Source organism: Macaca mulatta, chromosome 10 (genome assembly GCF_049350105.2).
Source record: "Macaca mulatta isolate MMU2019108-1 chromosome 10, T2T-MMU8v2.0, whole genome shotgun sequence".
Taxonomy (NCBI): domain Eukaryota; kingdom Metazoa; phylum Chordata; class Mammalia; order Primates; family Cercopithecidae; genus Macaca; species Macaca mulatta.
The window spans coordinates 9,447,360-9,474,959 of record NC_133415.1 but is presented as its reverse complement, the minus strand read 5'-3'; the positions used below and the strand labels follow the sequence as shown (position 1 = coordinate 9,474,959).

At 42.9% G+C, this 27,600-nt stretch overlaps 1 protein-coding gene across 2 annotated transcripts in view; it reads left to right on the top strand.

The window, feature by feature from the left end:
* Nucleotides 1-10,747, top strand: part of WBP2NL (WBP2 N-terminal like) — a 33,849-nt gene extending 23,102 nt beyond the window's left edge. For both annotated transcript variants that reach the window (XM_015150484.3, XM_077949535.1), the window contains 2 exons: nucleotides 6,152-6,259; nucleotides 10,386-10,747. In XM_015150484.3, the coding sequence (XP_015005970.3) occupies nucleotides 6,152-6,259; nucleotides 10,386-10,747 (470 nt within the window). The remainder of the gene's footprint in view (nucleotides 1-6,151; nucleotides 6,260-10,385) is intronic.
* The last annotated feature ends 16,853 nt before the right edge of the window (nucleotides 10,748-27,600 follow it).

The following is a 27,600-nucleotide window of genomic DNA, read 5'->3' as shown; positions in this document are numbered from 1 at the left end:
TCTAGTTGAGACAAACATGCTCTAGTAGAGACAGACATATGCAGATCCACTATTGTGTCTCATAGAATATGCTGTAATAAAGGCATGGACAAAGTGTTGGGGACACACAGAAGGATGGAGTAAACTTTCTAGCTTAGAAGACTTAGTGGATTGGGATGCTATAAACCGTGTTCAAGAATATAAAAGACAGGCTGGGTATGGTGGCTCATGCTTGTAATCCCAGCACTTTGGGAGGCCGAGGCTGGCGGATTACCTGAGTTCAGGAGTTTGAGCTCAGCCCAGGCAACATGGTGAAACCCCGTCTCTACTGAAAATACAAAAGTTAACCCGGCGTGGTCGTGCACACCTGTAGTCCCAGCTACTTGGAAGGCTGAGGCAGGAGGAGTGCTTGAACCCAGGGGGGTGGAGGTTGCAGTGAGCTGAGTTCGTGCCACTGCACTCCAGCCTGGGCAACAGAGTAAGACTCTGTCTCAAAAAAAAAAAGAATATAAGAGACAGTCTAAGTTGAAGAAGAAATGAGTTCAATTTTAGACATAACACTGAAACACTGACTAACATATATTGAAATGTTGGCCGGGCGCGGTGGCTCAAGCCTGTAATCCCAGCACTTTGGGAGGCCGAGATGGGCGGATCACGAGGTCAGGAGATCGAGACCATGCTGGCTAACACGGTGAAACCCCGTCCCTACTAAAAAATACAAAAAATTAGCCGGCGAGGTGGCGGGTGCCTGTGGTCCCAGCTACTCGGGAGGCTGAGGCGGGAGAATGGCGTGAACTCAGGAGGCGGAGCTTGCAGTGAGCTGAGATCCGGCCACTGCACTCCAGCCTGGGCGACAGAGCGAGACTCCGTCTCAAAAAAAAAAAAAAAAAAAAAAGAAATGTTTACTGTATACTGGGCAGTGTTCAAAGCCCTTTACGTTTGTCAATTTTTTTAATCCTTGCAAAAACCTTATACCTTATGATGTAGGTACTATTATTATCCCCAGTTTATAGCTGGGGAAACTGAGTCAGTGGTGGTATATAATTTCCCAAGGCTATATAGTTAGCAAGTGATGTAGCTGGGATTTGAACTCTAAACCTACTTTCTCTTTTTAAGTCTTTTATTGGTAAAAAAAATCAGATCTATGGAATAGTTGCAAGAATATTACGATCAACTTCCCTCATCTAGATTCGCCCGTTATCAGCATTTTCCCTTTATTATTCTTTTTTTTTTGAGACGGAGTCTCACGCTGTTGCCCAGGCTGGAGTGCAGTGGCGCGATCTCGGCTCACTGCAAGCTCCGCCTCCTGGGTTCACACCATTCTCCTGCCTCAGCCTCCTGAGTAGCTAGGACTACAGGTGCCCGCCACCGCGCCCAGCTAATGTTTTGTATTTTTAGTAGAGACGGGGTTTCACTGTGGTCTCGATCTCCTGACCTTGTGATCCGCCCGCCTCGGCCTCCCAAAGTGCTGGGATTACAGGCTTGAGCCACCGCGCCCGGCCCCCTTTATTATTCTTTATTGCTCTTTATTATTCTTTTTTTGCTTTTGTTCTTGCTGAACTATTTGGGAGTAAGTCACAAAGATTATTTCCTTCATTCCTAAATATTTAAGTGTGTATCTCCTAAGAATGAGGGCATCATTTTATCTAACCTCAGTGTACTTATCAAATTCAGAAAATTTAACATTGACAGAATACTGTTATTTAATATGTAGTTTATATTCAGCCGGGTGCAGTGGCTCATGCCTGCAATCCCAGCACTTTGGGAGGCCAAGGTGGGTGGACCACTTGAGGTCAGGAGTTTGAGACCAGCCTGGCTAACATGGTGAAACCCGGTCTGTACAAAAATACAAAAATTAGCCAGGCATGGTGGTGTGTGCTTCTAGTTCCAGCTACTTGGGAGACTATGGCACGAGAATCACTTGAACCCGGGAGGCAGAGGTTGCAGTGAGCCAAGATCATGCCACTGCACTCCAGCCTGGGTGACAAGAGCAAAACTCAGTCTCAAAAAATCTATATATATCTATATATATATAGTTTATATTCAAATTCAGATGCTTGTCCTGTTACTGTTCCTCATTCTAATAGCACTTTTTTCCCCCAGTCCAGGATCTAATTCTGAATCACACATTGAATTTAGTTGTCCTATTTCTTTTATGTGCTTTAATCTGGAACTCAGCCTTTCTTTGTCTTTCACGACATTGACTTTTTCTTTTTTTTTTTTTTTTGAGACAGAGTCTCGCTCTATCGCCCAGGCTGGAGTGCAGTGGCACGATCTCGGCTCACTGCAACCTCCCTCTCCCGGGTTTGAGGGATTCTTCTGTCTCAGCTTCCTGAGTAACTGGGACTACAGGCGCACGCCAGCACGCCTGGCTGATTTTTGTATTTTTAGTAGAGACGGGGTTTCATCATGTTGGCCAGGATGGTCTTGATCTCCTGACCTCGTAATCTGCCCGCCTTGGCCTCCCAAAGTGCTGGGATTACAGGCGTGAGCCACTGTGCCCGACCAACATTGACATTTTTAAAAGAATATAGACTTATTGTTTTGTGGAATATCCCTTAATTTGAGTTTGTTTCTTCATGATTATATTCAGGTCATACATTTTGGCAGAAATACTACATAAGTGATGTTGTGTCCTTTTGAGCCTATACTCTTGACCCCTACACCATATTAAGTGTGAGTTACATTAGGAGGCCACTTGACATGCAGCTTGGAGCTCCAAAGATGAGCTGTGTCTAGAGACTGATTTGGAAATCTTCAGCACACAGGTTGTCTCTGGCGCCATGTGAGTGATGGGCTTCCTCAGTGATTTGAGGATAGAGTTCCAATGGTTCTTAACATTTAAGGGAAGGGAAAGGAATTAGCCATCTGCAAAGATTGAGAAGGGGCTGACTGTGATAAATGAGGAGAATCAAGTGAGTTTAATATACCAAAAGTCAATGGAGGAGAAAGTTATGAGACACGGGATGGTCATCCATATCAGCTGCTCTAGAGATGTTTGGTAAAATGAGGACTGAAAAGTGTGCATTGCATGTGGTAATTAGAGTTTGTTGATGGTAGCAAGAGAGATTTCAGTGAAATGCTGGAGAAGAGAGGTAGTGGAAGAGCCATATTCTGGGAAGTTAAGAAGTAAGAAAAATTTTTAGTTACCTTTGATGATACAGTGCAAAGATAAGGAGGCCAAGAAGTTCACAAGCTGTACCTAACCCACAGCTGTTTGGTAGTCCAGAGTGCAGACAGCATCTGGAAGCCTGAAACTGGATTGCAGGTTATCCTGGCAGACAGACGAGTACAGCTGTGGGAAATCCAGAGACAGTGGGAAATCCAGAGACAGGGGACACTTGGAAGTCTAGTACTTCTTTGCTACAGACATCTGGGCAACTCAGGACAATTGCATACTGAGTGTTGAATTCACTCTTACTTTTGGCCTCATAGTACTGAAGAGGGCTTCTTTTTTAGGATTATGGGCTAAGGGGGTCAGGCAACTTTTGAGGTTCTCTGTACTCTCATTAAGATCTACTTCTTGGCTCGCAAAGCTAGCCAAGAAGGTTCAGCATCTCAGCAGTTGCATAGCCACTTGAAAAGGGTTTAGGCAACTTACGTGAACTTGCCCAATGTCTGGAACTGCTCTGGGTCTTTTTTTTTTTTTTTTTTTTTTTGAGATAAGAGTCTCGCTCTGTCACCCAGGCTGGAGTGCAGTGGGCGATCTTGGCTCACTGCAACCTCTGCCTCCTGGGTTGAAGCCATTCTCCTGCCTCAGCCTCCTGAGTAGCTGGGACTACAGGCGCACACCACCACGCCCAGCTAATTTTTGTAGTTTTAGTAGAGACGGGGTTTCGCTATATTGGTCAGGCTGGTCTTGAACTCCTGACTTCGTGATCCACCCACCTCGGCCTCCCAAAGTGCTGGGATTACAGGCATGAGCCAGCATGCCCGGCCTGAGTCTTCTGATTATATCATGGCTTAGATGTGGGGAACTTCCTCCCCACCCCCACCTGCCCCCACAAGAGCCAGGGCTTGTAAGATAAATGTCCTTGAGGCCCTTAGAGTTAACTATTAATCATCTTTATGATCTGATTCTTTGACTAGGAAAGATTCCCTTTCCCTCGCAGAGTTGATATGTCAGGGCTCTTGATTTATGTTTTTAACACATGTATGTTGAGTACCTATTGTGAACCAAATTCCCAATTGTGAGACAGCTGGGAACACAGCAGTGAATAAGACACATGTAGTGTTTATAAACTTATAGTCTAGTTAGAGTCATATAAAAAGCAAACTTGTAAGTGAATAAAATACTTACTGTTGGAATTACTATAAAGGACACAGAGGGTCCTCAAGGAGGGTGATAAGGGAAGAAGGGCAACTTTAGATTTATAGTGAATTAGAATAATTCTAGCTGCTGAAACAGATAAACTCCAAATTATCAATGCTTAAGACAGTAGATATTACTGCTTATATAAAGACCAATCAGCAGGGGCAAAAGGAGGCTCTGTTCCACATAGTTATTCAGGGATGATCCAGGGTAATAGGGTCCTTGCTATCTTTTTTTTTTTTTTTCTTTTGAGACAGAGTTTCACTCTTATTGCCCAGGCTGAAGTGCAATGGTGTGATCTCGGCTCACTGCAACCTCCACAGGTTCAAGCGATTCTGCTGCCTCAGTCTCCCAAGTAGCTGGGATTACAGGCATCTGCCACCACACCCAGCTATTTTTTGTATTTTTAGTAGAGACAGGGTTTCACCATGTTGGTCAGGCTGGTCTCGAACTCCTGACCTCAGGCGATACACCCACCTCAGCCTCCTAGAGTGCTGGAATCACAGGCGTGAGCCAGCACGCCTGGCCGGTCCTTGCGATTTTTTTTTTTTTTTTTTTTTTTTTGAGATGGAGTCTCGCTCTGTCGCCCAGGCTGGAGTGCAGTGGCCGGATCTCAGCTTGCTGCAAGTTCCAGCTCCCGAGTTTACGCCATTCTGCCTCAGCCTCCCGAGTAGCTGGGACTACAGGTGCCCGCCACCTCGCCCGGCTAGTTTTTTGTATTTTTTTTTTTTTTTTAGTAGAGACGGGGTTTCACTGTGTTAGCCAGGATGGTCTCGATCTCCTGACCTCGTGATCCGCCCTTCTTGGCCTCCCAAAGTGCTGGGATTACAGGCTTGAGCCACCGCGCCCGGCCGGTCCTTGCGATCTTTAACCCATGGCTCCCATGGCCTCTTTGTACGGCCAACAAAGAAGGGAATAAAGATCTCCCCTGGGAAATTTTTATGGGCCAGGTCTGGAAACTGTACGTTACGTCTGGTTACATGCCATAGGCAGAACTCAGTGTGGTAGGCTGCTAATGGATCCACAGATATATCCCCATCCCAATCCTCAGAACCTGTGAATGTTACCTTGTTTGTAAAAAGGGTGTTTGTAGATGTAATTAATTTAAGGATCTTGAGATGACAAGATTTCTGTAGATTATTTAGGTGGCCCCTAAATGCCGTCACAAGTGTTCTTATGAGAGAGATGCAGAGGGGAGACAAGACAAAAGTGTTCTGTACCACACTGCCTTACATTGGTCTTTAATGGATATATCTTACCAACTTGGTAGAATCCTTAGAAGTTTTTTCTGAGTATCTATTATGATTAGGTGCTATGCTAGGCCTGGAATAAGCACAGGCAAATGAGACACAATCTCTGCTCTTAAGAAGCATGCCATTCAGGACAAGGGTCATAGTTCTTTTTTTTTTTTTTTTTTTTTGAGACAAGGTCTTACTCTGTCGCACAGGCTGGAGGCTCCAGTGCAGTGGCACAAATAAGGCTCACTGCAGCCTCAAACTTCCAGGCTCAAGCAATCCTCCTGCCTCAGCTTCGTGAGTAGCTGGGATGACAGGTATGTACCACCACGCCTGGCTAATTTTTAAATAAATTTTTGTAGAGATAGGGTCTTGCCATGTTTCCCAGGCTGGTCTTGAACTCCTGGGGTCAAGCAATCCGCCCATCTTGGCCTCCTGAAGTGTTGGGATTACAGGTGTGAGTCCCTGCACTCAGCCCATGTTTCTTTTTTATCTTGTATCTCAAGAACATTGTTGGAAACACATGTAAGGTGGTGATTAAATACTCTGTTATTGTTCAGTTGGTATCTGCTATACTTCTGACTTAATTAAAAGAGTTCCTATTTTGCCAAATTTGTCTTTCCAGCTGCCCGAGGATTTCCACTTAGAACCTTAAATGACTGGTTCAGCTCTATGAGAATTTATGTAATTACTGGGGAAGGGAATATATGCACTCCACAGATGCCTTGTTCAGGTAAGGTATGGCAGAGAGGTTCTTCCTGGAAGGTGGAAAATTATGCCGGAGGCTCAAAGATCTGTCTATTGCAGGCTTGCCTCCAGCTCTCCTGCAGGAGCAGCGGCAGAGGTTTAGGGGCTTGGAAAATGGTTACGTCTGTGACTTTGTTTTCAGATTGAAACCCAGTGGCAAAGTCAGCAAGTGACTGGGCTTTGGTTTCAGGCTTACTTTTAATGATATGTACAAACCTGGAGCATACTTGGGCAACGCCTGTTAGTGGGAAGGGTCACTTCCTGTTTATAGCCTGAGCAGAAAATATATGCTCTTGCCCACTTCCTTGTTTCCATTTCACATAGCACAGTCATCATACCTGTGCCACACCCTTCAACCTCACTGAGGACTCAAGCCCTGGGCCCTTTAACAATTGTGCTGTTAAAGTCCACTGTGACTGAATGGGGTTTCTGGGAAGTAACTCTCAAACATGGTCCACTGCCTACTGGTGGGCCACCAAGGGTCTCCTAATGCTGCCAACCCCCCAAAAATATGGGACTTCTCTTGAGTTCTCCTTGGAACTTGATATGCATGTCCATGGGCCTTTAGTTTTGTATGTAACTTAAAGGCTACTTATTTATAACCTTAATAGTTACCTTGGTTTTTAAAGGTTATTACAATCTAATATTCAGAATCTAAAGTAAGTGTTGCTAGGGTTTAACATTTTTTCAATTGAGGTGAAATTCACATAACATATAATTAACATGTTAATGTGTACAATTCAGTGGTATTTAGTGTAAAATTTAGCAGTATTTGATGTATTCACAATATTATACATCCATCAGCTCTCTCTAGTTTCAAAAGGTGGTGTTTTTTTGTTTTTTTGGTTTTTTTTTTGAGAGGGTCTCACTTTGTCACCCAGGCTGTAGTGCAGTGGTACTATCATGTCCCCTTGCAGCCTCGACCTCCTGGGCTCAAGCGATCCTCTTACCTCAGTGCCCCCCAGCCAGAGTAGGCTAGGACCACAGGCACAATCCACCATGCTCAGCTAATTTTTTATGTGTTTTTGTAGAGATGGGAATCTCCCTATGTTGCCTAGGCTGGTCTGGAACTCCTGGGCTCAAGCCATCCACTCACTTTGGCCTCCTGAGGTGCTGGGATTACAGGCATGAGCCATCCCTGCCAGCCTTTTTAAAAAATTTTGTTTGTAGAGACAAAGTCTCACTGTGTTGCTCAGGCTGGTCTCACACTCCTGGGCTCAAGCAAGTCTACTGCCTTGGCTTCCCAAAGTGCTGGGATCACAGGTGTAGGCCACAGCACCTGGTCCAGTTTCAGAACGTTTTATCACCCCATACCCACTAAGAAGTTACTCCCCCATTGTCTCCTCCCTGATCTCCTGGTATCCTCTAATCTGCTTTCTGTCTTTATTGATTCACCTATTCTGAATATATCACATAAAAGAAATCATACAATATATGATCTTTTGTGTTTGACTTATCTCACTCTGGATAACGTTTTTGAGGTTCCTCCAAATTGTAGCATGTAGCAATACTTCATTTCTTTTCGTGGCTGAATAATACTCCATTGTACATATATGCCACAATTTGTGTATTCATTCGTCCATTAATGGACATTTGTCTTGTTTCTACCTTTTGGTTATTATGAATAATAGCTGCTATAAGCATTTGTATATAAGTTTCTACGTAAACATATGTTTTCATTTCTCCTGGATATACATCTTGGAGTGGAATTTCTGGGTCATATGTTAATTCTCTAACTTTTTGAGGAACCACCAACTATTTTCCAGTGCTGCACTATTTTACATTCCTATGTAAATGTAAGTGTTCCTATTTCTACACATCCTCAGCAACACTTACCTTCCTTTTTCAAAAAAAAAAAAAAAATATATATATATATATATATATAAAAGCTGTCCTAGTGGGTATGAAGTGGTATCTCATTGTGGTTTTAATTTGCACTTCCTTAATGACTAATTATGTTGAACATCTTTTTATGTGCTTTTTGGCTTTTTGTATACCTTCATTGGAGAACTGTCTGTTTAAGTCTTTTGCATATATATATTTTTTAATTTAAATCAGATTGCTTGTCTTTTTGTTGTTGAGTTGTAAGCATTCTTTATATAGTCCGGATATGAAATCCTTGTCAGATATATTATTTGCAAATATTTTTAGGTTTTCTTTCACATTCTTGATAATGCCTTTTTTTTTTTTTTTTTTTTTGAGACAGAGTCTTCCTCTGTCACCCAGGTTGGAGTGCAGTGGCACCATCTTGGCTCACTGCAACCTCTGCGTCCCTGGTTTAAGTGATTCCTGTGCCTCAGCCTCCTGAATAGCTGGGACTGCAGGTGTGCGCCACCATGCACAGCTAATCTTTGTATTTTTAGTAGAGATGGAGTTTCACCATGTTGTTCAGGCTCATCTAGAACTCCTGAGCTCAAATGATCTGCCTGCCTCGGCCAGTGGGTTACAGGTGTGAACCACTGTGCCCAGGCAAAAATGGCTTTTAATGCACAAAGGTTTTTAATTTTTATCAAATTTCTCTTTTTTTCTCTTGTTGCTCATGCTTTTGATGTAAAATTTAAGAATTCATTGCCAAATCCAATGTCATGAAGATTTAATCCCTGTTTTCTTCTAAGGATTTTATAGTTTTAGCTCTTATATCAAGTTTGTCCAACCCATGGCCCAGGATGGCTTTGAATGCAGCCCAACACAAATTCATAAACTTTCTTAAAACGTTACGAGATTTTTTAAAATAGCTCATCAGCTATCGTTAGTACTAGTATATTTTATATGTGGCCCAAGACAATTCTTCCATCAATGTGGCCCAGGGAAGCCAAAAGATTGGCCACCTCTGTCTTATATTAAGGCCATTAATTCATTACAAGTTAGTTTTTGTCTGTAGAGTGAAGTTAGGGAGGAACCTCATTCTTTTACATGCAGATATCCAGTTGTCCCAGAATCATTTTTTGAAGAGACTTATTTTTTTCTCATTGAATGGTCTTGGCATTCTGTCAAAAATCAGCTGTCCATAGATGCTTGGGTTTATTTCTGGACTCTTAATTTATTCCATCGGTCTCTAAGTCTGTCCTCGTGCCAGTAACACACTGTCTTGATTACAATAGTTTTGTAATAAATTTTGGATTAAAGCAAAATAACTTTACAGCTGTCCATTCACTTTATCCAGTTAAATCACTTTGGGGAATGTAACCCAAGGTAGTAAGTAAAACTCGTGTTTATTGTAAGGTTAATTGGAAAGTCAGAAACAACAAAAAGTATCATCTATCCATATGATGAAATATTATCCAGCTTTGAATTTATGAAGTAAATTAACAGTATAAAGACATTTCTTATAATATTAAGTAAAAGAGCCAGATTTAAAAAATCATGTGACTGGCCTGTAATCCCAGCACTTTGGGAGGCCGAGGTGGGCGGATCACGAGGTCAGGAGATCAAGACCATCCTGGCTAACATGGTGAAACCCCATCTCTACTAAAAATACAAAAAAAATTAGCTGGGCATGGTGGCGGGCGTCTGTAGTTCTAGCTACTTGGGAGGCTGAGACAGGAGAAATGGCGTGAACCTGGGAGGCGAAGCTTGCAGTGAGCCAAGATCACGCCACTGCACTCCAGCCTGGGTGACAGAGCGAGACTCTGTCTCAAAAAAAATAAAATAAAATAAAAATAATATGGCTGATATGATCATGATTATATAAAGAATATTCACAGAGATTCTACAAAGAAATACACCAAAATATTAAGTGTTTGGTGGTAGAATTATAGATGACTTTTTTCCACTCCTCTTTTCTCTATTTTCCAAACGGATAGTCCTCATTAAGCATGTATTACTTTTTTTCATCATCAAACTTTATTAAGTAAAACACATGTCTGTGCACAAGTATAAGTAATGCACCAATCTATTCATAGGGTTGTTTTCATGTTGATTTGAATCCCTGCACAACAGGAAGTGATATGCCTTCAATTGGTGATAGCTGGAGGAAATCGCTTTAGCATTATTCTGCCTGACTTCTCTTCTTGCGTCAGTTTGCTTCAGCATTATTTTTTAAGTTCTTCCTTCTCACATATTCCTTGACTTCAAGGTAACTGAATTTTTTTCCTTCTCATTATAATTCCCAGTTATTGCCTATGGAGCCCCACCTGCAGGATATGGAGCCCCACCTGCAGGGTATGGAGCCCCACCTCCCGGATATGGAGCCCCACCTGCAGGGTATGGAGCCCCACCTCCCGGATACGGGGCCCCACCTGCAGGATATGGAGCCCAACCTGCAGGAAATGAAGGCCCGCCTGTGGGATACAGAGCCTCACCTGCAGGATATGGAGCTCCACCTCTTGGCTATGAAGCCCCACCTGCAGGAAATGAAGGCCTGCCTGCGGGATACAGAGCCTCACCTGCTGGATCTGGAGCCAGACCTCATGAATCTGCAGCAGCCCAGGCTCCTGAAAACGAGGCTTCTCTTCCCTCTGCCTCCTCTTCTTAGGTCCATTCTTAACCTTCTAAGATGTAAACCTTGAAGACTCATCAAGCAAAGAGGTACCCTAAAATTGAAGTCAGGATAAGGAGGAGGACTCAGGTATGTGATCACAGGCTTCTCGCAGGTAGTTGTTCCACTCTTTGGAAGGGCAATCTTATGGGGGAAGATGAAGCTTTACTTCTGCGCCTAGATTTTAGAAGCAGAATCAACTCTTGAGTAGCTGGCTAAAGGAAGAGTACTGTTGTAGGGCTAATTCCCCAGTAATTTGGTTGACATTGGGTTGCATTTTCTTTTTTTTTTTTTTTTTTTTTTGAGACGGAGTCTCGCTGTGTCTCCCAGGCTGGAGTGCAGTGGCACGATCTCGGCTCACTGCAAGCTCCGCCTCCCGGGTTCACGCCATTCTCCCGCCTCAGCCTCCCAAGTAGCTGAGACTACAGGCGCCCACCACCACGCCCGGCTAGTTTTTTGTATTTTTAGTAGAGACGGGGTTTCACCATGTTAGCCAGGATAGTCTCGATCTCCTGACCTCGTGATCCACCCGCCTCGGCCTCCCAAAGTGCTGGGATTACAGGCTTGAGCCACCGCGCCCGGCTTTTTTTTTTTTTTTTTTTTTTTGCGACGGAGTCTCGCTCTGTCACCCAGGCTGGAGTGCAGTGGCCGGATCTCAGCTCACTGCAAGCTCTGCCTCCTGGGTTTACACCATTCTCCTGCCTCAGCCTCCTGAGTAGCTGGGACTACAGACGCCCGCCACCTCGCCTGGCTAGTTTTTTGTATTTTTTAGTAGAGACCGGTTTTCAACGGGTTAGCCAGGATGGTCTCGCTCTCCTGACCTCGTGATCCACCTGTCTCGGCCTCCCAAAGTGCTGGGATTACAGGCTTGAGCCACCATGCCCGGCCTGGGTTGCATTTTTAAGCATAACTTTTTCCACACTCGCATTCAAGGTTCCTGTCTTCCCATTCTCATTCAAGAAACATTTATTATGTTCTGTTTGCTAGGCACTAAGATGCGTGCTAAAAACAACGCGGTGAAACCCCGTGCAGTGAGCTGAGATCCGGCCACTGCACTCCAGCCTGGGCGACAGAGGCAGACTCCGTCTCAAAAAAAAAAAAAAAAAAAAAAACCAAACAAAAACATCATGTTGAACACTTAGTTGTTTGAAAAAGCTAAATTTTCAATAGTATTATAAATTGTGGTACATCCATAAAATGGAGTATTATACATCTGTTGAAAACTATGTCTAGAGGTAGAGAAAGCCTTTTGAGGAGGCCAAAAACAAATAAAATCATAAATTTGACTATATCAAAATTTAAAACTTCTCTATGATAAAAGTTAAAAGATAGGCAACAGAATAGGAGAAAGTGATTTCCAACATATATATTATAGTCAGAATATGTGAATAACTATAAATCAATTCTCCCCAAAATGACAGAAATATGAATTGCCAAACAAACAAGACAATAGCATGGCCAAAAAATGTTTGAAAAGATGTTCAGCTTGACTAGTGTTAGGGAAATGCAACTTGAGAAAACATTTTTATCTCCAAAGATTTACAGATATTAAAACTCTTGATCTGGCACTTTCACATCTTAAAATCTACCTCTGAGAAATACTTGCACGTGTGCACAAAAGTGCATGTGGGAAGATTTCATTATATTCATTGTTTCTAATAGCACAAAATTAGAAATAACCTGTATGTCCATTAATAGGAAATATATGAATAGATTATGGTATGCCCATACTACGTATGCAGAAATTTCTAAGACTTGGGCCGGGCGCGGTGGCTCAAGCCTGTAATCCCAGCACTTTGGGAGGCCGAGACGGGCGGATCACGAGGTCAGGAGATCAAGACCATCCTGGCTAACACCGTGAAACCCCGTCTCTACTAAAAATACAAAAAACTAGCCGGGCGAGGTGGCGGGCGCCTGTAGTCCCAGCTACTCCGGAGGCTGAGGCAGGAGAATGGCGTAAACCCGGGAGGCGGAGCTTGCAGTGAGCTGAGATCCGGCCACTGCACTCCAGCCCGGGCTACAGAGCAAGACTCCGTCTCAAAAAAAAAAAAAAAAAAAAAAAAAAAAGAAATTTCTAAGACTTGATAAGGAGAAAAGCAAGTTGTAGGGAGCATATACTATAGTGATTTTCAGCCTCATCAGACTGAATGCCCCATTTTATAACAAATATTTACATTTTATAATAAACGTTTATATTTGTATGATTATAACAAATATTTTGTAATGTCTCCACTTCAATGAAGTTTGTAGATAATTGCATATGATTCCACACCATTTCAACCAAAATTAATATGCCATAAATGTGATAGAGGAAATAAAAGGAGTTTGTAGTAAAATTTTAAGTGTTTTAATACATAAATGCTCAGATTCTACCACACTAGAAGACATACTGAAGTAATCAAGGGTTCACTCCCATATACATAGTCACCATAGGTATAAAGTCTAGAAATGCTAACTGATATGAATATGTTGCTTTGGTGACTTGAATACCATTGCTATTGGCAATATTGTTCTCCAAAATGGTGAACAACCTTTGAAAATTTTCCAAATAAAACAAAGTTTAGTCTTCCCTTGATTTACACAGTGGTGGAATTCCTGAAAATTTCTGTATATATTAAAGTAATATAAAACAGAGTTAGGCTCTAGGCTCAAATGATTATAAATGTGCTTCACCTACATCACTGGCTGGAGAGCCATTTGAAAGTCAGGAGACATAGGACAATTAAGGTACTGCCCTGTACCTTTCAGGATGTCTCTGATCTTCGACTCCTCACCCATTAAATGCCAATAATGGCCTCTAACTGTGATAACCAAAAATGCTCCCACTTATTTCCTAATTGCTCCCTGAGGGGCAGTACCATCCCTGCTGAGGACCACTATTCTAGACTGTTTCAAGGTTTTTAGCCCCTTCAGAACTCACCATTCTCCCACACTGGCAAGGTAGGCAAAGTTCCTAATTTCATTGGCCTTTCCTTATCTTATTGTAGGCTCATCAAGCCACTTAAAAGGGAGGCCTTAAAAATATATTAGCAGCCAGGTGTGGTGGCACATGCCTGTAATCCCAGCACTTTGGGAGGATAAGATGGGAGAATCACTTGAGGCCAGTTCAAGACCAGCTTGGGCAGTATGGCAAGACCCTGTCTCTAGCAGGGAGAGGAAAAAAAAAAAAAAAGCCAGGTGTTGTGCGCAGTTGACCCAGATGACGTTTAAATCAATATATTTTCTATGCTTTTTTTTTTTTTTTTTTTTTTTTTTTGAGACAGTCTTGCTCTGTCACCCAGGCTGGAGTGCAGTGGCACAATCTTGGCTCGCTGCAACTTCCACCTCCCAGGTTCAGGCAATTCTCGTGCCTCAGCCTCCTGAGTAGCTGGGATTACAGGCAGGTAACACCATGCCCCGCTAATTTTTTTTATTTTTAGTAGAGATGGGGTCTGGCCATGTTGGCAAGGCTTGTGTTGAACTCCTGGCCTCAAATGATCTGCCCATCTCAGTCTCCTGAAGTGCTGGGATTACAGGCATGAGCCACTGCACCTGTATGCATATTTCTTATATGTAGTTTAAATCATGCTATATAGTGTTTCACCAGATATTTTACATTTTCATAGGTTTTTAAGAAATGCTTGTAAATATTGTTAGTGACCACATAATATTCTGTGACACAATCACACCATAATGTATTTTCTCAATCCCTCTTTTAAGGTATTTGTTTCCAGGTTTTTGTTATTACAACTTCGTGATTAACTTCTTTGTATATGGAGCTTTGTAAAAGTTTTAAATGCTTTCCTTAACACAGCTTAGAGTCATTGATTGATCTGCGTTGTGAAAATTAGGAAACCAGATGCACCCATGTTTTCGAGGACAGCCTTTCTTAAGGAAGTCAGGTAGATATTAATGGGTTTTATGTGAAATGGAGTAACTGGGTTAAATATAATTGAAAAAGACAAGAAAACTGGTATCTTTACAATTTCTTAGAGCCTTGACTATACTAATGGACATAATCTCCAAGAAGGGGAGGTTTTCAAAATTTACAGTTTTTTCAAAATTATTTGATTTTAGAATATTCAGTAAATATTTTGTTCAGTGGAACAAACTTTGAGAAACATTTTCTGGAATTATGGGATATTATAATTAGAACGGACTTCAGGTATCAGAAGTATGCTAGACCTTAAAGCTCTTTCCAAAAATGAAGACAAGTCAAAAGATGATTCTTCCTTCCATTCTAAAAAAAAAAAGAGCTTTATGTCCAATTTACAGAAAGCAGGGCGGGACATCTTGAAGATATAATATATAGAAAGTAGCTGCTGCTTCTCTCAGAAATTACTGGGATAGAGTTACGGGTCTAGGAAGCTGGAATGTCAAAACACAAGGACAGCCACTTTGCCCAGGCAACTGGCATGAAGGGAAGAAGTGAAAAGGGAAAGTGTGATTGTAAACCTCTCTAAAGTTTCCAAACAGGGAATCCAGGCAATATTGGATCTCAGACATGGGTCATAGGATCTGGTGCTTTTATCCCTAAAATTTTTAGAGGAAAATAACGAGATATTTTTAAGAGTTTCTTCTTTTCTTACTTCCAAACTACAGTATGTGGGCAACAGTGACAAGGAGAGGAAGAGAGGAGAAACTCAACCAACTCGAGCAGGGATAAGGTTTCCCTTGTTCAGCTTTTCAGTGTCTGCTGGAATGTGACGGTAAGTTGGGAACAGGGTAAATGGGTGAGGCCTTTTTTATATCAGAAAGTTTTCTGAGTAACTGATATCTGGCAAATATTTGGGGATTAGAATTCTAAAAGAATACAAACTAGACTTCTCTTCTGCTCTTAATTTTAGTTATACTTGTACTAGGTAGATTTGAGGTGAGGTCCAGTTACCTGAAAAGTGTAGCAGGTGCGAGTTTCTTAAAGGTGTTCTCCTGTGCAAAGGGTACCTGTTTACCTGGTCCACCAAACTGCCCCAATACAACCAAAGGCTGTGACTGTAAGGATAGAAGCAAATGGAGCCACAGGTTGGAGCCACAGGTTGGAGCCACGTGGTGCTGTGTGGCACACCCACTGTTAGTTAGCTCCCACTGTCTGATGCAGTTGTTTCCCCAAAGACTCAGTCAAATTTGTTCTATAAGAAGAGCTTTGTGTCCCGTATATTCAAAGGACCCTGGTTTTTGCTTTGCTTAGGACAAATCTAGTCAGAATTCAGCTGAGCCTTTTGCATGCTCAAAGCACTCATGTGGTGAGTTCCTCAGCTCCTCACTGACATTCTGAATACTTTCTTTCTGACTCACTCACTGTGCTGGTGGATTCCGTTCTCCCTGTCTCTTCCCCAGCTGCAATACAGAAACTAGACTCTGTTGTCTACTCTTTCATTTCCTATTAGAAATATAAAGGGATAAAAATAAGAAGACCTTTTAGTCCTGGACTATCTGGTATTGGCCCCTAAAATGAACCTCCAAATAATCCTTTTCATGGGTAAGTGGATGCTCCCCAGCCTGCTGGAGCAGAACCTTCCTGGCTCAGCTACCCTGAGATATCAGGAGGAAATCTAGCTGGTGTGATTTTTCTCTTTTTGGTTTTTTTTGTTTTTTGTTTTTTTGTTTTTTTTTTTTTTTTTGAGATAGTCTGGCTCTGTCCCCCAGGCTGGAGTGCAGTGGCATGATCTTGGCTCACTGCAACCTTTGGCCTGCAGGTTCAAGTGATTCTCCTACTTCAGCCTCCTGAATAGCTGGGATGACAGGTGCCTGCCACCATGCTCGGCTAATTTTTGTGTTTTTAGTGAAGACAGGGTTTCACTATGTTGGCCGGGCTGGTCTCGAACTCCTGACCTCAAGTGATCCACCCGCCTCGGCCTCCCAAAGTGCTGGGATTGCAGGCATCGGCCTGTGCCTGGCCGATTTTTCTTTTTCTTTCTTTTTTTTTTTTTTTTTTTGAGACAGAGTCTCGCTCTGTCACCCAGGCTGGAGTGCAGTGGTGCCATCTCGGCTCACTGCAAGCTCCGCCTCCCAGGTTCCCGCCATTCTCCTGGCTCAGCCTCCCGAGTAGCTGGGACTACAGGCGCCCGCAACCATGCCCGGCTAATTTTTTGTATTTTTTTTAGTAGAGACGGGGTTTCACCGTGGTCTCGATCTCCTGACCTTGTGATCCGCCCGCCTCGGCCTCCCAAAGTGCTGGGATTACAGGCGTGAGCCACCGCGCCCAGCTGCCTGGCCAATTTTTCAATCCATAGATTAATATGTTCAAGAAATATTGCATGTCTTTGTTTTCTGTAAATTTATTTCTGTTACCAAGATCCCCACCACCATCTGCCTTGTTGGTGGGCTTCTCACAAATCCTAAGATTATGCAAAGGTATCCAGATTTCATTTGGCACCAAGATGCTGAGAAGGTTCTTTTGGTCATCAGGCTGCTTCTGAAACAGCCACTATCCAGTCCTGGCAGTTCCATCAAGTCTAAAAGCTTGTTTCCTTGGGACCCCAGAATGGTGGGGCTTAGAACCAGGGTGTCAGAGATCCAACTCTGTGTACCATATTGCTCCTTAGAGCTGGGGAGTAGGACCCCAAAGCCCTCCTTATCCTTGCGAATCTCACAATTCCTTCCTTAAACTTCCAGATTCTGCCCTCTCAGCTGTGCTGTTGGTCTGCATCACCTCCATCTCTTAAGCATCTACCCTAATCCAAATCTCAGGATTTGGGTTTACACAAAAGGTAATAGAAAGCCTTTGCCTTCATGTTAACTTGGCTTTCCTTGCCCAGCACTTGGTTGCTTGCTTGAAAATCATGTATGTATATGTATAAAATGTAGAAGCCCAATTCAAATTAATAATGTAAAAAATTTTTCTGTTATACAGATTACCTCACTGTCAGGTAGGAAATGAAACATAAGGTATTCTTCCTGGCCTTTGCCTTGAGAGTCTTCTGGAGCCTGAAGAGGGTGGGGCAGACAACCATGGACTGCTAGAGAATAAACTTTTTTTGAAGCTTCCAAAATGGATTAGAAAGAAGGGGTTCTGTCAAAGGGAAAGGGTCTATACAGATGTGATCAGCAGTTTGATTAGTTTAGATGTGTGATTTAGTAGCCAACATAAGAAACTTGTGTAATTTTTAGTAATTGGAATTTATTATAAATAATAAAACAGGGTATTAATTGAGTTATTAATGTTATGGTATCTTTGGGGTGTCACTTTTCTGGCCAGAAACCTCTGTGGCCAAGTGGCACCTCTGCCCAAGTTTTGCTTGGGCCCACTGTGTTCATTCCACCCACCTTGCCTGGAAGGCTGCACTTGGCTCATGCTACTGGCCTGGATCCCATGCCTGCCAAGGGAGATTGCGTGGAGTGACAAGGGGCGTGTGGGGAAGTGTGGGGTCTGGCTGTTGTTCAGTCAGACGTGCCAGCTGCTGCAGGGGGTGGTCAGCTTCAGTTACCAGCATGGGTGCCAGTTCTCTGCCAGGCTGCAGCTGGACCAGTCACACTCCAAGCAGCTTCCACAGCTGGCACCAGTGAAAAGGTGGCGCCCAGAAACTTGGAGATGCCAGGAACCGTAGGGCCCCAAAGAGGGAGTCACAGCCCTGGCTCAGAGAGCTCCCAGATCTGGGCTTCCCAACGGGTCGCAGCTCTTTTTTTCTTCTCTTTGTCCACAACATGGTGAGCAAGGGGCATGTCTCAGCCCTGTTTGTGTTGCAGGTCTTTTAGCCTCATTTGGTGGGTCCAGAGTTATTGAATGAGGTACACAGACAAGTAGAGGGTGAGCAATGAGAATGAGGTACACAGACAAGTGTGGTGAGCAAGACAAAGAGCAGCTATTGAGCGACAATAGCTCAGAGGAGGCCTTGGAGTGGGTAGCTCCTATCTGCAGGCAGGTCTTCCTGTCATCTCTGCAGCTCTCAGCAGAGAGGAGGCCCTGGAGTGGGTAGGTCTTCACTGCAGCTAGTTGTCCTGATGTCTGCTGCTCTCAGCAGAGAGGAGGTCCTGGAGTGGGTAGCTCCTCCCTGCAGCTGGTTGTCCCAACATCTGCTTAGCTCTGGCTGAGCCCAGGGCTTTTATGGGCCTCAGAGGGGAAGAAATGCATATCGATTGGTCCATACGTGGCCATGGGCAGGCCCAGAAAAGGCACCACAAGTTCTCACTCCAGTCCGTGGGACTGGCATCCTGACCCTCAGCTTTCAAGCCCTCCCTGGCCTGCAGGTGGGACCTCACCAGGGACCCATCCCCTTCTACTCAGGAATCTGTCTGCCTCCTGCCATTCATGGTACCCAGGCTATAGGTGCCAAGCCAAGCTGCTCTCAGCTCCCCTTGGTTTCCTTCTATGCTCATTGGTGCCCAAAATCTGGAGGGGGCTGAGGAGGTAGGGGGCTGGTGAGTCAGCACTGCCCAACTTTGCTCTGTGATCAGAGAAGGCAGGAAGAAGCTAGGCAGTAGGAACAGGCATTTCCATGCCTGCAAAGGCAAGGGAGGCCTTCCTGGGCCCCCAACAATGCAGGGATGCCAGGGTCTGCAGCCATGGCTTGGGCGGCTGCAGCAGCATCCAGGGAGCTCCTGCCTCAACTTGGAAGGGGCGGGTCTCCTGCTTATCCCTGGCTTTTGCCTTCTCCATGGAGCATGCAGCCCTGGCCATGCCTAGTTGTTGCAGCCAGCGTGATGGCAGCAGCTGCTCCAGATGGCCTGCTGCTGCCATCATTAATATGTAGCTATTAAGCACAGTTGGTGAATCACTTTTTTGTCTTTTAAATTGTTTTGTGATAATTTAATTTTTATGACATATAAAAATTATATATATTTAAGGTTTACAACTGAATTTTTGTGAAACATTGTGAAATGACCATCACATTCCAACTAATTAACATATCTATTACCTGTATATAGTTACCATTTTTATACCCTTTGACCAACATCCTCCATTTCCCCCTCTTCCCAGCCCCTGGCATCCACAATCCTACTTTCTGTTTTTATAGTTTGACTATTTTAGATTTGACATAAAAGGGAGATCATGCAGTATTTCTCTTTCTGTGTCTTGCCTATTTTGACTTCCTCCAGCTTCATCCATTTTGTTACAAATGGCAGGATTTTCTTTTTTAAAGGCTGAATAATATTCCATTTTGTATGTGTGTATACTCATATTTTCGTTATCAGTTCATCCATTGAAGGACATTTAGGTTGTTTCCATGTCTTGACTATTGTGCAAAATGCTACAGTGAACATGGGAATACAGATATCCCTTTACTATCCTGTAGGATTGTTTGATCATATGTTCTATTTATTTTTATTTTTTTTTTTGAGACCGAGTCTCGCTTTGTTGACCAGGCTGGAGTGCGGTGGCGTGATCTCAGTTCACTGCAAACTCCGCCTCCTGGGTTCACGCCATTCTCCTGCCTCAGCCTCCAGAGTAGCTGGGACCACAGGTGCCCGCCACCACACCCAGGTAATTTTTTTTTTAGTAGAGATGGGGTTTCACCATGTTAGCCAGGATGGTCTAGATCTCTTGACCTCGTCATCCGCCCGCCTCGGCCTCCCAAAGTGCTGGGATTACAGGCATGAGCCACCATGTCCGGCCATATATTCTAGTTTTAATTTTTTGGGAACTGTCCTACTTTTTCCATGATGGCTGTTTGAATTTATATTCCTAACAGCAGTGTACAAGGGTTCTCTTTTCTCCACATCCTTGACAACATTTGTTATATTTTATCTTTCTGATAATAGCCTGAAAGGTGTGAAGTGATATCTCATTATGGTTTTGATCTGCATTTACCTGATGACTACAAATGTTGAACACATTTTAATATGCTTATTGGCCATCTGAATTTCCTTTTTTGAGAAATATCTATTTTGGTTCTTTGCCCATTTTTAAATCCAGTTATTTGTATTTTTAGCATTGAGTTGTATGAGTTCCTTATATATTTTGGATATTAATCCCTTATCAGATATATAGTTTCCAAACATTATTTTCCCATTCTGTAGGTTACCTTTTCATTTTTTGGATTATTTCTTCTGCTCTGCAGAAGCTTTTTAGTTTGATGTAATCCCACTTGTCTATTTTTTCTTTCATTGTCTGTGCTTTTGGTGTCATATTGAGAAAATTATTGTAAGACCAATGTCAGGAAGGTTTTCCCAATGTTTTCTTCCAGGAATTTTGCAGTTTCAAGTTTTACATTTAAGACTTTCATCTATTTTGAGTTGATTGTTGTGTGGTGTGAGATAGGGGTCAGATTTCTTTTTTGTGTGTGTGCGTGTAGATATCCAGGTTTTCCAGTACTGTTTATTGAATAGATTATCCTTTCCCGATTGTGTGTTCTTAGCACCTTTGTCAAAGTAAGTTGTTCATTAATATGTGAGTTTCTTTCTGGGTTCTCTGTTCTGTTCCATTTTGTCTGTGTCTGTTTTTATGCCAGCACCATACTATTTTGGTGATAGCTTTGTAAGATAGATAATTCGAAGTCAGGAAGTGTGATGTCTCCAGCTTTTTGTTCTTGTTCAAAATTTCTTTGGCTATTCAGGGTTTTTTGTAGTTCCATATGAATTTAGGATTTTTGTAAAAAGTGCAATTGGGGCCGGGCACAGTGGCTCAAGCCTGTAATCCCAGCACTTTGGGAGGCCGAGACGGGCGGATCACGAGGTCAGGAGATCGAGACCATCCTGGCTAACACAGTGAAACCCCGTCTCTACTAAAAATACAAAAACTTAGCCGGGCGAGGTGGCAGGCGCCTGTAGTCCCAGCTACTCGGGAGGCTGAGGCCGGAGAATGGCATGAACCCGGGAGGCGGAGCTTGCAGTGAGCTGAGATCCGGCCACTGCACTCCAGCCTGGGTGACAGAGCGAGACTCCGTCTCAAAAAAAAAAAAAAAAAAAAGTGCAATTGGGATTTTGATAGCGATTGCATTGAATCTGTAGATTGCTTTAGGTAGTATGGACACTTTGACAATATTAATTCTTCCAGTCTGTGAACATGAGATATCTTTCCACTTACTTGTGTTTTTATTCCATTTATTTGTGTCATTTATTTTGCTGAGTCCCATAAATTCCTAAGTATTTTAAAATTTTTGTTGCTAAAGTAAATGAGATTGCATTCTTAATTTCCCTTTCTGATAGTTCATTTTTGGTGTATAGAGATGCTATGGAGTTTTATGTTGATTCTGTGTCCTGAAACTTTACTGAATTCATTTATTAGTTCTACCAGTTTTGGGGGGAGGTGGGTGAGGCGGGGAGAGAGACAGTGTGTGTGTGTGTGTGTGTGTGAGAGAGTGCGTGTGTAGTCTTTTGAGTTTTCTACGTATGTGATCATGGCAGGCAAAAATAATCTTACTTTTTTCTTTCTGACTTGGAAGCCTCTCTCTTTCTTGCCTGATTGCCCTGGCTATGACTTCCAGTACTATGTTGATTAACAGTGATTAGAGTGAGCATCCTTTCCTTGTTCTGGGTCTTAGAGGAAAAGCTTTCAGTCTTTGACCATTGAGCATGATGTTAGTTGTGGGCCTGTCATAATTTACCTTTATTGCATTGAAGTAAGTTTCTTCCATACTTGTTTTGTTGAGTCTTTATCATGAAAGGATGTTGACTTTTGTCAAATGCTTTTTCTAGGTCTGTTGATGTGATCATCTGTTTTTTGTGTTTCATTCCTCTTATTGTGATTTATCACATTGGCTGATTTTCATATGTTAACTGACCTTGTATCCTGTGGATAAATCCCACTGTATCATGTTGTATAATCATTTTAATGTGCTGTTGAATTTGGTTTGCTAGTGTTTTATTAAGGATTTTTGCATTTATGTTCATCAGGGATATTGCCTGGTAATTTTCTTATGTTATCTTTAGCTTTGGAATCAGGGTGATGCTGACTTTACAAAATGAGTTTGGGAGTGCATTCTCTTTTTTAATTTTTGGAAGAGTTTAAGAAGGGCTAGTGTTCTTTGAATGTTTGGTAGAATTATCCTATGAAGCCATCCAGTCCTGGGCATTTCTTTGTTGAATTTTTTTTTTTTTTCAAGATAGGGTCTCACTCTGTTGCCTAGGCTGCAGTGCAGTGGTGTGATCATTGCTCACTGCAGCCTCAATCTCCTGGGCTCAGGTGATCCTCCTGTCTCAGCCTCCCACGTAGCTGAGACTACAGGTGCATACCACCATTCCTGGCTATTTTTTTTTTTTTTTTTTTTTTTTGAGACAGTGTCTCACCCTGTTGCCCAGGCTGGAGTGCAGTGGCACCGTGTCGGCTCACTGCAACCTCCATCTCCTGGGTTCAAGCAATTCTCCTGCCTCAACCTCCCAAGTAGCTGGGATTACAGGTGTCCACCACCATGCTTGAATAATTTTTGCATTTTTTTAAATAGAGACAGGGTTTCACCATGTTGGACAGGCTGGTCTCGAACTCCTCACCTCAGGTGATCCACCTGCCTTGGCCTCCCAAAGTGCTGGGATTACAGGCTTTTTTTTTTTTTTTTCCCCTCCCAGTATTGATGAGGTCTTCCTGTGTTGCCTACACTGGTCTCAAACTCCAGAGCCCAAGCAATCCTCCTGGCTCAGCCTTCCAAAGTACTGTGATTATAGGTGTGAACCACCACACTCAGCCTGGAATGTTTTTGATTACTGATTCAACTCCCTGTTTGTTATTGGTCTGCTCAGTCTTTCTGTTTCTTCTTGATTCAGTCTTGGTAGTTTGTGTGTTGCTAAGGATTTATCCATTTCTTCTAGGTTATTCCGTTTATTGGCATATAGGTTGTCATAATAGTCCTTTATGATCCTTTTTATTTCTGTGTCATTCATTGTAATGTCTCTTTTATTTATGATTTTATTTATGATTTTATTTATTTGAATCTTCTTTTTTAATATAGCTAAAGGCTTGTTGATTTTGTTGATCTTTTTAAAAAGCCAACTCTTACGTTTTTTCTGTTCTCTATTTTGTTTATTTCTGCTCTAATTTTTCTTATTTCTGTCCTTCTGCTACGTTTGGGTTGAGTTTGTTCCTCTTTTCTAGTTTCTTGATTTGTACGGTTAGGTGTGTTTTTTGTTTTGTTTTCTTTTGTTTCTTTCTTTTTTTTTTTTTTTGAGACGAAGTCTTGTTTTGTTACCCATAGCTGGAGTGCAGTGGCTCAGCCTCAGCTCACTGCAACCTCCGCCTCCTGGGTTCAAGCGATTCTCCTGCCTCAGCCTCCAGAGTAGCTGGGACTACAGGCAGGCGCCACCATGCCTGGCTAATTTTTTGTGGTTTTAATAGAAATGGGGTTTTACTATGTTGAACAGGCTGGTTTCGAACTCTTGACTTCAAGTGATCCACCCACCTTGGCCTCCCACCATGCCTGGCCAAAGTTAGGTTCTTTAATTGAGATCTATCTTCTCTCTCTCTCTCTCTTTTTTTTTTTTTTTTTTTTTTTTGAGACGGAGTCTTGCTCTGTTGCCTAGGCTGGAGTGCAATGGTGGGATCTCAGCACCTCCGCCTCCTGGGTTCAAGCAATTCTTCTGCCTCAGCCTCCCAAGTAGCTGGGATTATAGGTGCCTGCCACCATGCCCGGCTAATTTTTTGTATTTTAGTAGAGACGAGGTTTTACCATGTTTGCCAGGCTAGTCTTGAACTCCTGACCTCAAGTGATCTGCCTGCCTAGGCCTCCCAAAGTGCTGGGATTACAGGCGTGTGAGCCACCTCGCCTGATCGATATCGTCCTTCTTTTTAAATATAGGTGTTTAATGCTATACATTTCCCTTATGGAACTGCTTTTACTGATTCCTGTAAATTTTTAAAAGTTGGAATTTGATTTTTGTCTCAAGATATTTTAAAATTCTTTAGATTTCCTCTTGGCTGGGCGCGGTGGCTCAAGCCTGTAATCCCAGCACTTTGGGAGGCCGAGATGGGCGGATCACGAGGTCAGGAGATCGAGACCATCCTGGCTAACACGTTGAAACCCCGTCTCTACTAAAAAAAATACAAAAAACTAGCCGGGTGATGTGGCGGGCGCCTGTAGTACCAGCTACTCGGGAGGCTGAGGCAGGAGAATGGCGTAAACCCGGGAGACGGAGCTTGCAGTGAGCTGAGATCCGGCCACTGCACTCCAGCCTGGGCGACAGAGCCAGACTCGGTCTCAAAAAAAAAAAAAATAAAATAAAATAAATAAAAATAAAAAAATAAAAATAAAAATAAAAAAATAAAATTCTTTTGATTTCCTCTTTTATCCAGTTGTTCAAGAGTGTATTGTTTTTATGAATTTGTGAATTTTTCTATTTTCTTTTTGTTACTGATTTCTAGTTCATTCCACTGTGGCCTAAGAAGATACCAGGTATTATTTCAGTCTTCTTAAATTTGTTAAGACTTGTTTTGTGACTTAACATGTGACCTATCCTGGAATATGTTCCATGTATACTTGAGATGAAATTGTATTCTGCTGCTGTTGGCTAGAAAGTTCTGTATGTTAGGTCCATTTGGTGTATAGTGTTATTCAAGTCAGTTGTTTTTTATTGGTTGTCTACCTGAATGTGCTATCCAATATTAAAAGTGGAGTATTGAATTCTCCTACTATTGTATTGTTGTTGTTGTTTTTGTTGTTTTTTTTTTTTTTTTTTTTGAGGCGGAGTCTTCACTCTGTCGCCCAGGCTGGAGTGCAGTGGCACCATCTCTGCTCACTGCAAGCTCCGCCTCCCGGGTTTACGCCATTCTCCTGCCTCAGCTTCCCGAGTAGCTGGGACTACAGACGCCCGCCACCTCGCCCGGCTAGTTTTTTGTATTTTTTAGTAGAGACGGGGTTTCACGGTGTTTGCCAGGATGGTCTCGATCTCCTGACCTCGTGATCCGCCCGTCTCAGCCTCCCAAAGTGCTGGGATTACAGGCTTGAGCCACCGCGCCCGGCCTATTATATTGTTTTGAACCTCTTTCTTCATATCTGTCCACATTTGATTTATATATTTAAGTGCTCTGATGTTCAGTACATACATGTTTATAATTGTTACAGCTTCCTGTTGAATTGAAACTTTTATCATTATATGACTTTCTTTGTCCCTAGTAACAGTTTTGGACTTAAAAGTCTGTTTTGGCTGGGCACAGTGGCACACGCCTGTAATCCCAGCACTTTGGGAGGGGAGGCTGACGCAGGCAGATTATGAGGTCAAGAGATCGAGACAATCCTGGCCAACGTGGTGAAACCCCATCTCTACTAAAAATATATAAATTTGGCCGGGCGCGGTGGCTCAAGCCTGTAATCCCAGCACTTTGGGAGGCCGAGACGGGTGGATCACGAGGTCAGGAGATCAAGACCATCCTGGCTAACCCGGTGAAACCCCGTCTCTACTAGAAAATACAAAAAACTAGCCGGGCAAGGTGGCGAGCACCTGTAGTCCCAGCTACTCGGGAGGCTGAGGCAGGAGAATGGTGTAAACCTGGGAGGCAGAGCTTGCAGTGAGCTGAGATCCGGCCACTGCACTCCAGCCTGGGCGACAGAGCAAGACTCCGTCTCATAAATAAATAAATAAATAAATAAGCTGGGCGTGGTGGCACACGCCTGTAGTCCCAACTACTCGGAGGGCTGAGGCAGGAGAATCGCTTGAACCCGGAGGCGAGGTTACAGTGAGCCGAGGTCATGCTGCTACACTTCAGCCTGGCAACAGGGCGAGATTCTGTCTTTAAAAAAAAAAAAGAAAAAAGTCTGTTTTGTCTGATACAAGTATAGCCACCTTTGCGCTCTTTTGGTTACCATTTGCATGGAGTATCTTTTTCTATCCCTTCACCTTTAGTCTGAGTGTCCTTATAGCTAAAGTAAGCCTTTTGTAGACAGCATATTACTGGATCTTTTTTTTTTTTTTTTTTTTGTGAGACGGAGTCTCTCTGTGTAGCCCACGCTGGAGTGCAGTGGCCGGATCTCAGCTCACCGCAAGCTCCGCCCCCCGGGTTTAGGCCATTCTCCTGCCTCAGCCTCCGGAGTAGCTGGGACTACAGGCGCCCGCCACCTCGCCCGGCTAGTTTTTTGTATTTTTTAGTAGAGACGGGGTTTCTCTGTGTTAGCCAGGATGGTCTCGATCTCCTGACCTCGTGATCCGCCCGTCTCGGCCTCCCAAAGTGCTGGGATTACAGGCTTGAGCCACCGCGCCCAGCCCCTTTTTTTTTTTTTTTAATCCATTAAGCTACTCTATGCCTTTTGATTGGGGGGAGTTTATCCATTTCCATTTAAAGTATTTATTGGTAGGTGAGGACTTAATATTGCCATTCTGTTAATTGTTTTCAGTCTGTTTTGTAGCTCTTTTGTTTTCTTCCTTCTTTTGTTATTTGATGATTTTTTTGGTTTGCTTTCATTCTTCTTTTGTCTATATCTTTTGTGTATACACTACAGGGTTTTTCTTTGTGGTTCCTGTGACTCTTGCATATATGTTTATTTTATTTCATTTTATTATTTTATTTTATTGATTTTCACTCTGTCACCTAGGCTGGAGTGCAGTGGCATGATCTCCACTCACTGCAACCTCCGCCTCCTGGGTTCAAGTGATTCTCGTGCCTCAGCCTCCCCAGTAGCTGGGACTACAGGTGCGTGCTACCACACCTGGCTAATTTTTGTATTTTTAGTAGAGATGAGGTTTTGCCATGTTGGCCATGCTGGTCTCAAACTCCTGATCTCAAGTGATCCACCCACCTTGGCCTTTCAAAGTGCTGGGATTAAAACCATGAGCCACCGTACCTGGCTACATTTTCTTTCAGTTACAACCATCTATTTTAATTTAACAATAACTTAAATTCAATTGCATACAAAAACTTCACACTCATACTCCCCTCCACTATGTATTCTTCAAGTCAGAGTTTACTTCTTTTTATATTGTGAATCTATTACCAAATTTTTCTGGTTATAGTTATTCTTGATATTTTTGTTTTTCAACTTTTGTATTAGTGTTATGGGTAAATTGGGTACCAC